This window comes from Castor canadensis, chromosome 4 (genome assembly GCF_047511655.1).
Source record: "Castor canadensis chromosome 4, mCasCan1.hap1v2, whole genome shotgun sequence".
Classification (NCBI taxonomy): domain Eukaryota; kingdom Metazoa; phylum Chordata; class Mammalia; order Rodentia; family Castoridae; genus Castor; species Castor canadensis.
In genome coordinates, this window is record NC_133389.1 from 113,716,724 (window position 1) to 113,732,846 (window position 16,123).

Consider the following 16,123-nt stretch of genomic DNA (forward strand, 5'->3'; position numbering starts at 1 on the left):
TTAAAAATAGAATTTTAATGCTTTGAAAGCACGTAAGAATGCTTGTCACTGTAGTTTCTACACTGAAGGAAAACTGCATGCAGCAGTTAAATAGAGCATTTATTTCTGGTAGATGTTGGTATTCCTCAGTTTGAAGATTTAATTGTCATCTCCTGACCTATGTCTTAGCTTTGTCTATGAATTTAATAACATTTTACTCACGCTCTTCCATGTATTGCTCACTCTGTATTATCTTCAAGCAATTAGAGGTGCCAGTATTTGGTAAGATTCTTTCCCCAGAATGGCTTAGAGTAAATTTGAGTGCCAAGCTGGGTGGCTGACAGTTGCACTTAAACACAAGGGCAAACACACACAGAAGCATGTACTGCTGGCTGACTTGACATTTAAAATACCAAAAAATACATAGGACTAAATACACAGAGCGTGTCACATCATATACGTATATGGAAATAGAGATGTTTTTTCCTTTTTAAACTGTTCTCCAAGTCTGAGATGGTCCAGAATTTGAAAAATTATCATTGGGAAGAGTGTGAACACCTTGTTAAGATACAACCCCCAACTCATGTTCACCCCTCATTTTAAAGATGGCTTGGAGGAATACTGAGCAAAAAACACCCCAGTAACCAGCCATTTTATGGAAAAAAGCATGGTTTATTCATGAAACTGTTTGAAGGGTCTGGTCTGTTAGTTTCTTAAATCTGTTGTAAAAAATGGCTATAAGTTGCTAAAAACAACATACTTACTCTTAGATTTCTGCAGGTCAAAAGTTTAAAATGGAGGTGTAAGGAGGCCAGCTTTCTTTAGGAAAGGTTCTGACTTTTCTAGCTTCTTGAAGCCATCTGTATTCCGTAGCTTGTGGCCCCTTCCTCCTTCATTAGAGTACATCATTTCAACTGTCATGATGCCATTTCCTTTCTCCAGCCTGGGTTCCTCCTGTCCTTCCCTCAGGACTTCCATGATTATATCAGGTGTATAGCAGATACACTGTACACACTGATAGTTCAGAATAATCTCCCATTTCAAGGCTGGTAACAACATTGACAAGTTCCTCTTACCATTTAAGGTAACATTTACAGGTGCCTGAAGTTAGGTTGTGAGCCTGTTTGGGGGCCATTCTTTAGCATACCGTAGTATGGATTGGGAGACTGAAAGATGGCTTTGTCTTGTGCTCCTGTCACTGCTGCTGCTCAGGTGAATGTTGGCTCTGGTCCAGGGCATGGATTCTTTGTTTCCTTGAGAGCCAGCTTTCCTGCCTTCAGACCTGACCTGCTCTTTGACAGAATGATGCCTGGGAGGAAAAGAACAATGCTGTCAGTAGAAAAATCACTTGGACAGTACTTTTAAAAAAATTTTTTTTGTTGTTGAACAAAGTATATATCACCTTTTTTTCCTTCCTTGTGAAAAATGGATTCACCATCTTCTGGTGATTTATGCAGAAACTGCACTTTACACAGTCTGCCATGTCCTTTGTTGATTAGGCTGGCATATTTGGGTCATGTTGGAATTCATTAGAATTCTGAGTACCTAGTAATCCTAAACAGTGTTGCTGAAATTCACGGAGATTTTTTTTTAATTCTTCTCCAAGTGAAAGTGTGAATAGCATATGAATTATGCTTGAAAACAGTTTTCATTATATTTTCTCTCTTTGTGCAGCATGAGATAATAATAGTTAAAAACAACACTCTTCTTTGATATATGGAATATAATAAGCACCTATTGCTATGAGAACTCATTAAATCACCTTGGCACTTCTGACAGGTGGTCCAGTGCTTGCTGGGAATGGAAGAGGAACATGAAATCGAAGTCAATGGCACCGACACATTGTGGGGAGAAACAGGTAATTATGTTTCCACTGCTGTAGTCATGAGCAGCTCGCTTGATGTTTTAGCCCCCATTGTGGCCTAATTGTCGTAAGAGTGACTTGTGATGCATGCAAGTCCTCTTTTTATTTTATCACGGAGCATTTGAAGTTTAAAGCTTTTTAAACTTTCCAAACAAGTTGTAAAGCTTCTCTAAAAGCATATAAAATCTGGATCATTTTGAATTAGACTAGCAGTTGCCATGCATCAGAGGACTATCATAGGGAAATACCTAAACAAGTCATTCTGGTTTGTCAAGTCTTCACATGTCCTAACCCACTGGATCTTCCTGTGACTCTTGCCAAGTGAGCCGGGCAGAAACTTCAGTATCCATTTTCAGGTGAATTAAATGTGGCTCAGTAGAGAAGACCATGATCTACCTTGTCTTGTAGTATAAGCGTAGAACTCAGGCCTTCTGGGCCTTACGTAAAATAATGACTACAACCAATGAAATCCATTTCATTGGTCTGTGGTGTATGTACTTCACTACAGTGGGAAGAAAGCCAGAAGTGAGGAAATTTAATGGAGATTAAAATTCAGATTAATGAAAATACTGCTGCTTTGAAATTTTTCATTTGACTGAATTGGTATTAGAAATCTAACATGACTCATGTTAGATTTCTAATACCATTGGTTAGAAATTATGAGTCATTTTTAGTAGATGTAACCAAGAGTGTTTGATGTGCATTTCCAGGTTGTGCATGTACACAGTATATGTGATTTCCATTTCTCTCACACAGATTTGTTTCCAAATGCTTCTAAATTATATCCTAACAAGCCAGATGGTGGCGTGGAGAGTTTATTAGCTAACTCACACTTAGGAAAAGTCTCTGAGATTTTCCTGGTGGGAGTGCACGCCTGCTCTTCAGAGCCACATGGCCCCTCTGGGCTGCCACCATCAGCCTGGCTTCCCCAGCATTCATTGTGGACTGAGGAGGAGCAAAGCATGGCCTGGGTTGCAGGGAAAGAGCAGAACACCATATGGTGTGGACCAGTCCTGAATTTCTGTCTTCCCCACCTTGAGGTTCTGCCAGTTGGTTGAAGGCTAAAGAGACACCTTGAAAAACCAAAGATTTCCCATCTTGATATTTTTTTTTTAACAATATGCATTTATTATCTCACACTGTGTAGGTGAGAAGTCTGGGCTCGGTGGGGTTAGGTTCTTTGTTGCAGGATGTAGGTATTCATCTGAGCTTTGTTCTCACCAGAGACTTACCTGCTTCCAAGCACTGAGGGTGCTGACAGAATTTATCTCCTTATACTTGTCCCATTTGTCTTAGTGAAAAAGTACAGAGTAGTTCAGCCCCTCTCATGCAAGGCCCATTCATAACCTTTAGACTACTTTTGTGGCCTAGGAAGCAGTTACCAACTATTGGGTATGAATTCTCTCATTGGGAGTGAATTTCATCCAACAAGAGTTTTTAAATTCTTACATTTTAAGCTAAGGCAGGGTCAGCATTGTCTTTCAGGCTTAGAGAGCCCACTGCAGTTTTCTGTGGACTGTGTATCAATGAGACTAACCTTGCCTTCTCTGTATTTTTTTTTTGCATGGTACCTTCTGCCCATGTTCCTTCAATAATGACCGCCATTGTCTGCCCTAACCCCTTCTCCTTTCTGTTTGTCAAAGAAATTCCTTGAAATCTTGGGAAAATTTTAGATGCCAAGGATATCTGCAAATATGGGGCTTTACATGAATATATGCCATTGCCTAGAAGGTGAGCTCCATGTTATCTGACCCTCAAATGTGGGAATGAGAATAGACAAGTGAGGCAGCCTTCTGGCTCACTGCAGACTGCAGAGGACTGGAAGATGATAGTGATTATGTGAGCAAATGGTCACACAACCCTCATCACCAAGTTTCAACTGCAAGCAGCACACCCTAGCAGTTCCCCAGCCTGTGTGGGGTATGCTGTTGTTTCTCATCACTATAGGAACCCTCAGCAGTGAAAACAGTTGCTTGTTTGGTTGCTTTGCTCAGTCCTCAATCCTGAGTGCTCTCAATGGTACTTTGTGTACAAAACACAGTAGACTGGCCCTTGTCTATTGTTAGCTACAGCCTGAGGAAAGTGATTCCTGTCTAGGGTGTGGGGAGTTGGGGAAACAGCTGTAAGCTTTGTATGAATAATGCAGTCCTTTTACCTCCTGGAACCCTCATATCCATTTACAAGTCCACTCAGTATAAACAGCTTGGCTTTAAAATGCTGACTGATGAGTTACAAGGCAGTCTCCCATCTGTTTTTGGCTCACCTGACTATGTTTGAAGAGTGGGTTATTCTCTGTGCAGTACTTCCCTACCTATCTCTTCTCTCGCTCCTAACCGTGGTTCAGAGATGCAGGTGCTGACTCCCTGCCCACAGTGCTTCTCCACTTTCCTGAGAGGACAGAGTTGTGCATTCTAAATCTATCTCTTCACAGCAGCCATCATGCTTATTGCTGATTGGGAACAGTGGTCTCTCAGAAGTGGTAACAGCTCTTAGCCAGGAAGAAGGGCTCACAAGGAACAACAGACCAGTTGTTCCTCATCCATGAGGCTGGATGATCAGGATCAGGACAGTCCTGTGTCCTCAGTACTCTGAGTACCCTTCAAAGTCAGTTCTGTAGTTGCAATAGATCTGGAGTCTTTGTCTTTATCCTCCTCCTCCTCCTTGAAGAGTGAGGAGGAGTGTGATCCATCAGAAGAATGCTGAAGTGAAGGAAGAGCGTCTGCCCTTACCAGCACCACCTTTGAAGCTGCCAAGCCCTTGACTCTGGGACACCCACAGACATGGTCAGATGATGGCCCCAAGTTTCTGGGAGTTTTTAAACATGGAGACAGCCCATCAGATGCTTGGGTTATCTCTGTCTCAGGCATTCCACAGCCATGATGAGTCAGTGCCAGCTCCCACGGAGTCTCGACTAAATCGAGTTACTGTTTCCATGTCAGTGTTTGATGTGAATCAGCCCAAGCTGAAATGACCAGAGATGCTTAACTGGTGACTTCATGCTGTGGGAATTGTCAGAGGGACTGTGTTTCCAAACTCCTCTCAAGTGTGTGAGCCTGTGATCTGTGCTTCTGGCCAGAACCTCCTGCTCTGGATAGAAAGGAATAGAGGCCCTTCTATTTCAGTTTCTGCCCTTTAACATGCAAACATGCCTGTCCAAAGGGCTAGGAGGGTAGCCCAGTGGTGGAGTTATACCTAGCATGCTTCCAGGCCCAAGATTCAATCCCCAGCACTACAAGAAAACAGAAAGCAATAAAACGAATGTGCCCATCTTATAAACAAGGCTTCCTTCCCCACGTGTTTCCTTTGGCTCACTTTGCCCTTCCTTTCCCAGGCCTTAACTCTGAACCTTATTGTTCATGTTGCTTTTTGATAAGAGGCTCTCTTCTCCAAATTGTGGGCTTCACAAGGGCAGAATTTCTGTCTCTTGCGCTCACCTGGTCATGCCTCTGTTGTGACTGCCTTACTATAACACTGCCCCAGAGAAGTTCTGTACTGATGAAGATGTCACTGTTGTCCAATATGGTAGCCACTAGCCACACATGGATACCGAGGGCTTGAAATGTGATTGTGTAATTGCATTTAAAGTCTAATTTTACCTTAATTTGTTTAAATTTGCATGTCTTGTCTACTGGCCATCATACTGGACCATGCTGGTCTAATCCAGGGCTTGTCACGTAGGTTTTTAACTGAGTAAAAAGTAGATTTAAAGACAATGAAGCTACACAATTTTTAGGACAGGTGATGTTCATTTTGTAGGAATATTTTGGAGAAATACTTATTGGAGAGGGGTTGAGCAAGGAGCCCAGTCATTCTGAAGAAGCATCTCTCTGTGTCACATAGAGTTACATCGTGCTGTATTCCAGGATGGCTCAGATTGTCATGTCTGACTGCTGAACTGTATCACCCCCTCACCCCAGCATGTTGTAGGAATGGCCAACCGGATAGAATGGCCCATGTTGGCCCCTACTTTTGTGTCTGTGACCTCTCCCTCTGCTGTGCCTTCATGCTACTCTCTGGCAGCTGCCTACCCTGACTCCGTTGCCCCCTCAGAGGTCCTCTCATTGCTTCATAGCCCATCTGCCAGAAGGCCTAGAGCCATGGGCTTCCAGAAGATGTGACATCAAGCACCTCCAAGGGCTGCCCTTCCCTAGTTTCTGAAAAGGGGTGTCTTACCAGAGTGAGTTAAGTCTGATTGAAATACTTGGTGTGAAGTGCTAAGTCTTATGTGTTAACTCAGTGCTATTTTAATTGGTGAGTACTTTTTTTGAAGGAGTTTGGTTTTTGTAAATAATTGGTTTCTATAACCTAAGCTGCTAACGACACTTTTACTTGTCTCTGCTCCTAAAAAGAGCTGAGTTTTCTCCACTGTCACTTGAGTATAGCTTTTGGATGCAGAGCACGCCTCCCATTCCTAGTGCATGGAGGCAGTGCCGCTCGGCACATGTGCTAGTCCTCATCCACTGTTTGCTAATTCTGGACAGAACCTGGCCACCTCTGGGGCTTGAATCCCAAGCATCACCCTCAACTGGGGTAGGGCATCTCCAGGCCAGCCTTGGGGCAGGAGGTCCTTTGCATTTCACACTTTGTGATTTCTGTTTCCCTCTTGTCTCCATGAACCCACTGTACTTTCCCATTCTGTAGCTGTTCAGCTTCCGTCCTGGGTGCATCAAGTCATGGACAGCTGGGCTTACCATCTCCAAAGTCACCCAGAACACAGGAAACACCATGCCTTCTTGTTGCTTTAAAAATTACTTCTTCATTTGAATTTTAGCCTAGTTTTTGAAGGAAGGGAGGGCCTTTCTTTGGGAAGAATTTAAAATAAATTTTAAAACACTGAATTGAGCTTGGTCTTCACATATACAGGTATGTGCCCCTTATCCAAAATGCTTGGGACCAGATGTGTTTCAGAGTTGGGAGATTTTCAGACTTTGGAATGTTTGCATAGACTTTATTGGTTAAGCATCCCTAATGCTAAAATCCAAAATCCTGAGATGCTCCAAAATCCAAAACTGTTTGAACATTATGTTGATGTTCAGAAAGTATCAGATTTTGGATTTTGATTTTGGATTTGGAGATGAGAGACACTTAATCTGTATGTGTTCCTCAGGGCAGAATTTTGGGTAAGAGTCTGGAAGGAAAGTTTGTCCATTGCTTGCTGGGGCATATGGAGAATGTGTGTGACACTGAACAAGAAATAGAATGCTAAATCTGTCCTGTAGAGAAAAACTATGTGACTTGCTATTGTCTACCTCTGACATTAGATTTTCTGGCACTCAGTATTGGTTTTGGAAAATGTTCCTTTTATTGTGTTTGTTTCTTTTGCACATGGAGCTTATGTATCTAGTAAGTGATTCCTTCCTCTTCATTTAAAAAACAGCACGTCCACCTTCAACAGAAAACCTACACTCATCTGTGCTTTGGCAACCGAGAGCATCATTACCCATAAGCACCACTGCTTGTCTGCTCACTCTTGCACTCCCCAGAGAAATCAGGATTGTTTCTTTCAAATTCTCATGGAAATAATATTTAGGTCCTCTCTGTCTTTCTTTTCTTTTATTAAGACGAGATGTGAAATTGTGTTGGTTGGTTTCATGAGAACACCCCCCTTTTACATCGACATCTCATGTGGTATCCCATACATGACTCTGTCCTGCCCTGTGTGTGCTCAGATGCTAAGGAGAGAAGAGGAACAGGACAAGACATGCCATGGTGACATGGGACATACTTTCAGTAATGGGACATGCCCTTAGTGACTTGATGTGCAAGTGGATCAGAAATAATGAGCCACACTCTTAGAACAGCTCTTCTTAGAAATGACAGTTCTTCAAAGCTGTGATCTCCTGACATACTTATAGAAGAACAGAATCTACAGGAAATATGGTTTATGTTGTAGGAGATCATTTTTAAATTACATTTATATTATTTATAGCACACACAATTCCTCAAAGACTATGATGAGGCTTATTTGAAATAATGCATACACAAATAGGAAAAAAATTGGGTCTGGAACAGGACATGAAAAACAGCTCCAATGTGTATGCTGTAAGGTCATCCTGCATATCCCTAAGTTGAGCTACTGTTCTGGCCTTAGGATGCCACATGACGAGGGCTAGAAAGGAACACAGCGATTTCAGACTGGAAAGCGTAACAGTTTTTCAGGAAAACAGGTGTTTCTGGTACTTCCTTCTAAATGACATTCATTGGCAGCTGTTTGGCAGGTTAGCTGTCTTTAGAGGAGACGTCCCCTAGGCAACAAAGCAGGCGTTAAGAACTCAGATGCCAGCCAGACATTCACATTGTTGAACCTTTTGGGCCTTTCTTCCCTCATCAGTATCAGTTAAGAATAGTACTTGCCTTACAGAAGTTGGTTGTGTATGGAGTAGATTTATATAGGCAGGGCACAAGGTGGTCATGTATAAAGCCCTTTATAAATGTCATGCTGTATTGTTAAAATAGGTTAGGATCTTCCTAGCTTGATTAAGAGCATGGCTTCTGGTAAATTCAGCTGCCAGGTGAAGCTCCTGACTCTTACATGATTTACTTTGTGATTTGGGGCCAGTGACATAACCAGCTTCGACTCAGTTCCTTCAATTCAGTAAAGTAGATATAAGTTATATCTCATTCAAAGTGCTTTTTATCAAGATTAAATAGGAATGCACCCTTGGTATTTTGTACCATGCTCAACAGTTGACAAGTGTTCAGAAGATCCTATATGTGGCCAGATTTGTGATAAGTTAATACTAATTGTTATAATATGGCAGTCACTTATGTTGTACTTTTAGTCTTGATATTTAAGTAAATGTTTAAGCAATAAAATCTTACTGCTTTGCAGTTACTTTATGGAGATGAAATCATAGATAAAGAAGGGAAAAGCTTTTTGATCACATGTATGGAATCCATTTAGTGGCCATGCACGTTTTGTTTTTTAGGGAGCGCTTGGAAATATAAAGCTCATGTTTCAGCTTTATTCCACACCCAGAGACTGACAGTAAATTTCTATAATAAAATCTGAAACGCAGTCAGAGGTCTTCTTGTGCCTCAGATTTGGTTTCTCCCTCCCTAGTTTTAAGTTCTCATATGTAGCTCAATAGAAGTAGAGTAATGAAGCCAGGCATGGTGGTACATACCTGTAATCCCTGTGCTATGGAGACAGAGGCAGGAGAATGGCAAATTTGAGGTCAGTCTGGGCTATAGAGAGAGATCTTGTCTCAACACTCCCCCACCAAAAAAAAGGTGATGAGGGGACACATTTTACATGATGTGTGGCTGTTGCCTTTTTACTTAGAACTCCTGTACTTGGCTCTAGCCAGGTTGCTCCCTGTAGAGCCCAGCATGGCCCTCAGGAGTCCTGGCTGTCCTGAGAGTTTTGCCAACTGGAGAACAGTAAGAAGGTGGAATGAACAACACTGTTGCTTATGTTCAGAAAGCATTGGGACTACACTGGCTTCCAGTCGTAAGATTACAGTGGTGAGCCATAGCCCTCTTAGAAAGTGTTTCTGAAGGCTGGCAGTGTTGGAAGCTGTCTCTGGTCCCCAGAGCTTGGGAGGTTTGTCTCCTGATGCAAGTGCAGTGTTCTCATGTGCAGTCTTTACTTTCATTTTATCCTTTAAATTGTTGAAGATTAGATCAAATAACTGCCCGGGCTTTGTAGAGACAAAGAACTTATAGGTCTTGGAAAGTATGTTCCAAGTGGAAATCCTCTCCTCTCAAAGATGGAAGGAAATGCCTAACAAAGCATGAGGGGATCATTGGCTTCTAGAAATCCTAGCCTGTTCTGGGAAGGGGCAGAGCCTCACCTTCAGGGGAGGAGCTACTTTTATTTGGTGAGGGTGGGGAGGTTGAGGACTAACCTCTCTGAGGCCCTCCTTGGCAACACCCAGTTCCAAGTGGCAGAGCAGCAAAACACAGGCCACAGTCAGCCTCTGGACACAGCAGCTTCTTAAGATGTTAGTTGAAGAGGGGGCATCATTCACTGGGCTTAAAAAAACATGATGTTTCTAATTACATTCTACCTTTTAGACAAAATAGCTGAGAAATCTGTACCATCTCTTGCACAATGTTTGCTTTGCTCCTTTTCCTTTATGGTTGAGTGGTGTGTGTCCATTAAGCCCCAGTCAAGGGTCAAACATCACTGCCTTTGTCACACCTAATGGTCTCCACTTTTGTCACAACTAGAGGATATTTCTGAGAACTCTGCTGCTTACTCTAATATTGGCACTTTCACTTTTTTTTCACTTTCATAAAAGCTTGGAATGGTTAGTATAACAGGAAATAAATTGCACAAGTGAACACACAAATACAAACAAAGCTGAGCCTCTCTCCCACATTGCTTTCTTAGCCAGCAGGAGGTGTACACAGCAGGTGCAAACTCATTTGTTCATGCTATCAGTGCTGGCCTTGGAGGATGGTTTGGATTTTCCCTGTGTAATGCACTAAAGGCAGTTGTCTGCAGGGGTGGGGAGAGGATGCCTCTATATGTGCTGACCTGCTGCCCTTCTGTCCAAGTCAGGAATAGAAATAGATACAGGGAATAATGATTAAGGTTATGACCCTTAAGCCAAGCCGGCCCAGGCCTGGGTGGCATGTCCCTGTGCACTTGAGTTACAGCTCTGTTATAACATTTTATAAACAGCCCTATCGATGGAATGACTATGTTCCTGGCAAGTTGACAGTTGGGTTTTTGTAAATCAGATCTTGGCCCAGAGAAGTTTAATATGTAAAAGATTTCTGCCAATGATCCATTTTATGGGACAAAGAACTATTTCTTTCTCACTGATGTTTTTAATAAGTTCAGATGGTTGAGTGTCAATCAGGTTCTAAAAATGAACATCCGTACGACAAATCTGCTCATGCTTTACAGAAGAAGACAGTATTGCTGAGAGGAAATTCTTCAGGATTGCCAGAAAAGGATGCATGCTTTCTTGGGAATTTAATTACACAAATGCCATCTTGTTAAGGATTTTGTAAGCAAAAAGTACTTGTGTCCAATTAGAGTCCTAAAAAGTGCCATGTGTTCACATTGTTTTTAGAGCTTCCATTTCTTACCATCTTCGTGTTTCCTTGGCAGGATGCAAGGCTTTGTCCACTGGTAAGGGCTCTCACTACCCCCCCACCCCCCCTTATCCCTGTACCTCCTTTTTGTCTGGTCAGGCAAAGAAGAGCACTGACCCTCATTAGAATTAGCTCAGAGGTTGGCCTTTTCAGCAGAATGCTTAGAATTCCTAAGCACAGTTTTGCCCTAGGTTTGTTTGCTTAAGCATGTGGTTGACTGGTTCTTCAGTCTCCCTTGTTTCCGAATATGGTATCCTGAAGTCTTTGTGGCTGCTGAAACTTGAGATGCATCCTGGCCTCTGGAGTTGGCAGTGATGGAACTAAAAATACTCACTCTGAGTAGAAAAGGGGAAACCCAGGTCCTGTTGTCTATCAGCATGTTCTGAAAATGAGTGAATGAGTGATTCATTAGGAATTTGTGTGTAGAATGTGATCTGTTTTCAGCCTGAGCAAAAGGGCCTGTGCTGATAGGTTCTTAATCCCCTCAAAAGGACCTTAGCCACCAAGCACAGGGCAGGGTGGGCTGGGTGGTGAGGGGGGAGGAGGAGGTGGAATCCAGTGTAGTCACCAGGCCTGGGGTGATGTCCTTGTCCACTTGTCAGCTGCTCTAACCTCCGGCTTCTCTGCCACCTCTGTAAAACACACAGACTCTATTTTTAGTGTTTGGCTGTCATTTCTGATGTGCTGCTGTTGGCAGCTGTTGCCAGAAGTCCTGATTTAAAGGCCCCATTTCTAATACCAGTGAGGCTTATTTATCAAGTGAAAAGACAAAATGCTTGGGGGTGGACTGCTCCAGTCTCATCAGATGGAAATCCCAGGGCTCTTTCTTTCCATCGAGTCCTACACACATGCTGACCCTGCCTCTGCTTGTAGCACACTCACATCTATGTTCATGCTTGTGTGTGCACATGCATATGCATGTCTGTATGCTGTCTCTTGACGTTTTTTCACTTAGTCAGGGACAGAGAGGAGCAGGGTCCCCAAGTAGAGGGAAGTCACAGAGGAGTAGCAGGCCTAGGTAGCCACTGACACCCAGATCTTTCATCCACAAATGCTCATAGGGCTCATGTTCAGATCATTCCAGATGACAAACATGTTAGGGGAAGAAAAAATTTTCCTCCATCCTCTTCATAGTTCCTAGCTGGAAACAGATCCCTGTAACAAAAGACAGGTAAATATGGAAGATTTAATAACATGGAAGCTCAGAGAGAGAGATGTGAGTACATCTCACAGAGGAGGGCTTCAACTTCAGGCTTATATACTGCTATACTTTGCAACCCTGGTGAAGGTATGGGGACCTTCGCAGAGGCCCCACACAAGGCATGGTTAACAAGGGCATGGTTTGTGGTCGGTTCTTGTTGGAAATGTAGATCCAAAGTGACCACGTGGAGAGGAGTGAACTGGCCAAGAGATTCTTTATTGCCGAGGGGGGAGGGGGGGGAGGGGCTTAAATACCCCTCAGTGAGACTCAGCATGATTATTAGGATTATTAGGATCTTATGGTTCATGCTGATTGGAGGTTGGGGCTAGAAGGAGGATTCAAGCTAGACTTGAGGCAGGACCGTGACCCTGGGAAACTGAAGCTTAAGGGTGCGGTAAGAACCAAAACCTATCAGCGCCATTATTGCCAACAGTCCTCCCTTTTTTGTTTGTTAAGGAAGGGGGAGCATTGTGTTCGCTCTGGCTTCTTCAAGCTGGCAAGGGGCAGCGTAAGGGAAGGGAGGGTTAGTTGGCAGATGGCGTCGGAGTAGTGAGTTCTCGTAACGGCATACACCCAGGCTCCAAAGGTGAAAATTTCCTCTTCCCTGAATTCGATAAAGGTTCCCTGTAGTCATAGATCGTAAATGGTCTCCAGCCACTCCTCTGGGCCTCGTATGGCAGGTATTAGCCAGCTGTCCTCGCATAGGGAATCAAGGGACTGCAGTAGGCACCTTTTAAGGGATTGAAGTGGCTCATAGTACAGTGTCCCGGCAGGGTTCATCGCAGGTGTCCTCTGGCTGAGCTCTGAGGGGGTGATATCCCTGAAGGAGAAGCTGGTTGAAAGTTTGGTTAGAGATTCTGTTCATCTGAGATCTGAGAAACTGTAGTAAACAGGGTAGGAGGGTGCAGAGAGTAATGAGCATAAGCAAAGGACCCAAGAAAGGCAGGAGCCAGGTGACGAGAGGAGAGCTCAGCAGGTCGGTTAAGGTGTTTTTACTGGGTCTCCTTAGGAGGTCCTCGGCAAGTCTGTTAACCTTTTGACATTTTGTTCCACGATTCCGGACTCATTGACATAATAGCAACATTCCTCCTGGAGGAAGAAACAGGTACCCCCTTTTTCGGCTGTTAAGAGGTCCAGGGCCCTACGATTTTGGAGGGCCACCTGAGCTAAAGAGGTGAGCTGATGCTGAAGGGAGGCCAGTGAGGCCGAGGTGGATTCAAGGGTGATCTGTAAGTGCTCCTCAAAGTCCCTTGCTGAAATAACACTATGGCCAAGAGCTCCCCCCGCAAAGCCTGCAGCGGCAACGGAGGTTGTCAAACTTATACCCACCATAATGGGCAAGAAGGCAGCGTGCTTTGGATGAGCACCATAAAGAGTAAGTTGGGGAACTATAATTATCAGTATGCAGGGCCCGAGGGTAGTTTGGGTTATGCAGGAATGTAGGGTGTTGTGGCACCAGAAATATAGCCCCGAGGGGGATGCCAGTTGTGCTGTAACCATGACGTAGATATGACAGGAGAGAGAAAAGTTGGACCAAGATGTCAAGAGCAGCATATAACAGGTGTGTGTAGGAAGGGGAACTTGTGTAGAGTCAGGTGCCCATAGAGGTACCAATGACAAGGGAGGAGTGCATGAGGAGCTCCGTAAGGCAGGGGAAGCCTTGATAGAAGACGAAGTGTTAATGGGAACTGCAGCCAGCAGAGGACTCTGAAGGGAAGCACAAAGAAAGCAGTCAATGACAATAATGGATGTGATGAGGTTCATGAGTTGGAGTGGAGCCTGGAACAGTTGGAGCCAAGTAGGGGTGGAGGATTGTGGAAGGGCCTGTTGTAGGCTTTGTTCTGACTGGAGGACCTCCGAAGTCACGTCCTTTTGAGTAGGGATTGGAAGGGTGAGCTTCCTGGAAATCATAACGTGAGCTGAGGGTTTTGAGGCAGTGCACCCAGCATAGAGGGCTATCATTTCACTCCGAACCCATCTGTTGTCCCATGGGTTGGGGATGTGGGCCACGATGGTCCCATTTTGTCCCCTATAACGGGAGAATTCATTGCCTGGGCCCCTTAAATTCAGTACCTGGTAGATGTTACAGGACCAATAAGGACATCCCCCCCATTCCTGGGTATGTGGTGCCCCCTTCCTGCAGTAGTCCTTAGTCTGGGAGAAGAAAGGGCAATGGCATCCAAAGTCGCTATCACTCCTGGGTTTGAAGGGGACTGAGAGAGGGGTCTTGTACCCCTTAGGAGGGCAGTCTCCGGTGCCCACCAGACTGGTGATAGAGGTTCGTGAGACAGTGTAGGTCTCCTGTATCTTAAACCTCCAAAAATACCCTCTGGCGTTAGCCTGCCCACTCTTGGAGAGGAGGGTGAGAACAGCGAATAAAAAGAGAGAGTCAAGGCACATCTTTGGGGGCCGGGGAGGGAACATGGACCCGAGAGATGTGAAGTTTCAAGGGATCTCCAGGGGAAGGGGTGCAAATGAAAGCAGGGGGCAAAGGCGAAGGGTCGCTGGGATTGCTCTGCCAGTTGTCTCTGGGGGGCCGGGCTGGCTTTAGCCTGGAAATATGAATCCAAGATGTTAGTTTTCCCAGAGTCTCTTCTAATTGGGCTGCAGTAGGAGTACAGAGGATGATTTTTAAGGGGCCCCTTCCATTTTGGGGTGAGGGGTTTCTTCTCGGGGAAAGGAGGAGAAAAATAGACCCAGTCCCCTGGATTTAAAGGGAAAGAGAGATGAGTGCGTGAAGGGTCCAGAGATAAGGTGTAATGGTGTCGCCATAATTGTGTTCGAATGAAGGAGAGAAGAGGAAAGGTGAGGTGCCCTGGGAGGGGGCCCGGGGAGGAGGTGATTCCCAGAGGCAGAGCTGGGCGACTGAACATTAACTCATTTGTGTGGGCTTCCGTGGGAGCACCCATAGACAGAAGAGGGCTATTGGAAGGAATTGAACCCAGTCTAGGTGTAGTTCTAAGGTGAGTTTGGTGAGAACTTCCTTTAGTGTCCGGTTGGAGCGTTCTACCTTCCCTGATGAGGAGGGGTGGTAAGGGATGTGGAACTGCCATGGGATATTAAGGGCCTTGATAATTGTTTGGGTTATCTGGGATGTGAACTCTGGGCCATTATCTGATTGGAAGGAGGTAGGCATCCCAAACCAAGGAATGATATGGGTTACAATAATAGCTGCCACAGTTGTAGCCCTCTTATTGGAGGTTGGGAAGGCCTCCACCCATCCCGAGAAAGTGTCCACCAGAACCAGAAGGTACCTGTGTCTCTTTACTCTGGGCATATTTGTAAAGTCTACCTGCCAATCCGCCCCTGGGATGTGTCCCCTGGCCTGGTGAGTAGGGAATGGGCTGGGCCTCAAAGGGGTGTGTGGGTTAGTCCTCTGACAAGTGGGACATGTGGAGGTGAGGTGGTGTAGATATTGGGAATCTTCTGGGGTAAGGGGGAAGAATGAGTTTAAGAAAAGTTTGAGATTTTGAGTGCTAGTGTGGAAGATGGAGTGTAGATACGAAAGGAGAACATGTCTAGGGAGTGACTCATGGGCCGGTTCAGGACTCTGGTCCTGATGTTGTGCAAGAGCCAGAGTGGAGTAATTCTCCCCTGCCGCCTGTCGGGCAGCCTGATCTGCCTTAGAATTGCCCCTAGTAATGGGTGATGAATCCATTTGGTGGGACCGGCAGTGGGTGATTCCAATCTTAGAAGGAAGGAGAGAGGCCCGGAGTAGGTTGGTAATAAAAGTGGAGTTGGTGACAGAGGTCCCTCTCGTGGTTAATAATCCCCTTTCTTTCCAGATAGCTGAGTGAGAGAGGAGAATGTGGAAGACATATTTAGAATCAATGTATAGAGTGAGAGAATGGCTGGCCACCAGCTCAAAAGCCCTTGTAACTGCAAACAGTTCAGCCTGCTGATTGGTGGTACTGGGAGGGAGGGGCTGTGCCTTGATGGTTTGGGTTAAGGATACTGTAGCATAACCTGCTCTCCGTACAACCCCCCTCTACATATGAGCGGCCATCAGTGAACCAGGTATAGGTGGA

General features: G+C 44.7%; 1 protein-coding gene across 21 annotated transcripts in view; it reads left to right on the top strand.

The window, feature by feature from the left end:
• The window catches only part of Tanc1 (tetratricopeptide repeat, ankyrin repeat and coiled-coil containing 1), a 259,962-nt gene that overhangs the window by 223,008 nt on the left and 20,831 nt on the right, over positions 1 to 16,123 (top strand). For all 21 annotated transcript variants that reach the window (XM_074070867.1, XM_074070878.1, XM_074070870.1 and 18 more), the window contains one exon: positions 1,759 to 1,837. In XM_074070867.1, coding sequence (XP_073926968.1) covers positions 1,759 to 1,837 — 79 coding nt within the window. The remainder of the gene's footprint in view (positions 1 to 1,758; positions 1,838 to 16,123) is intronic.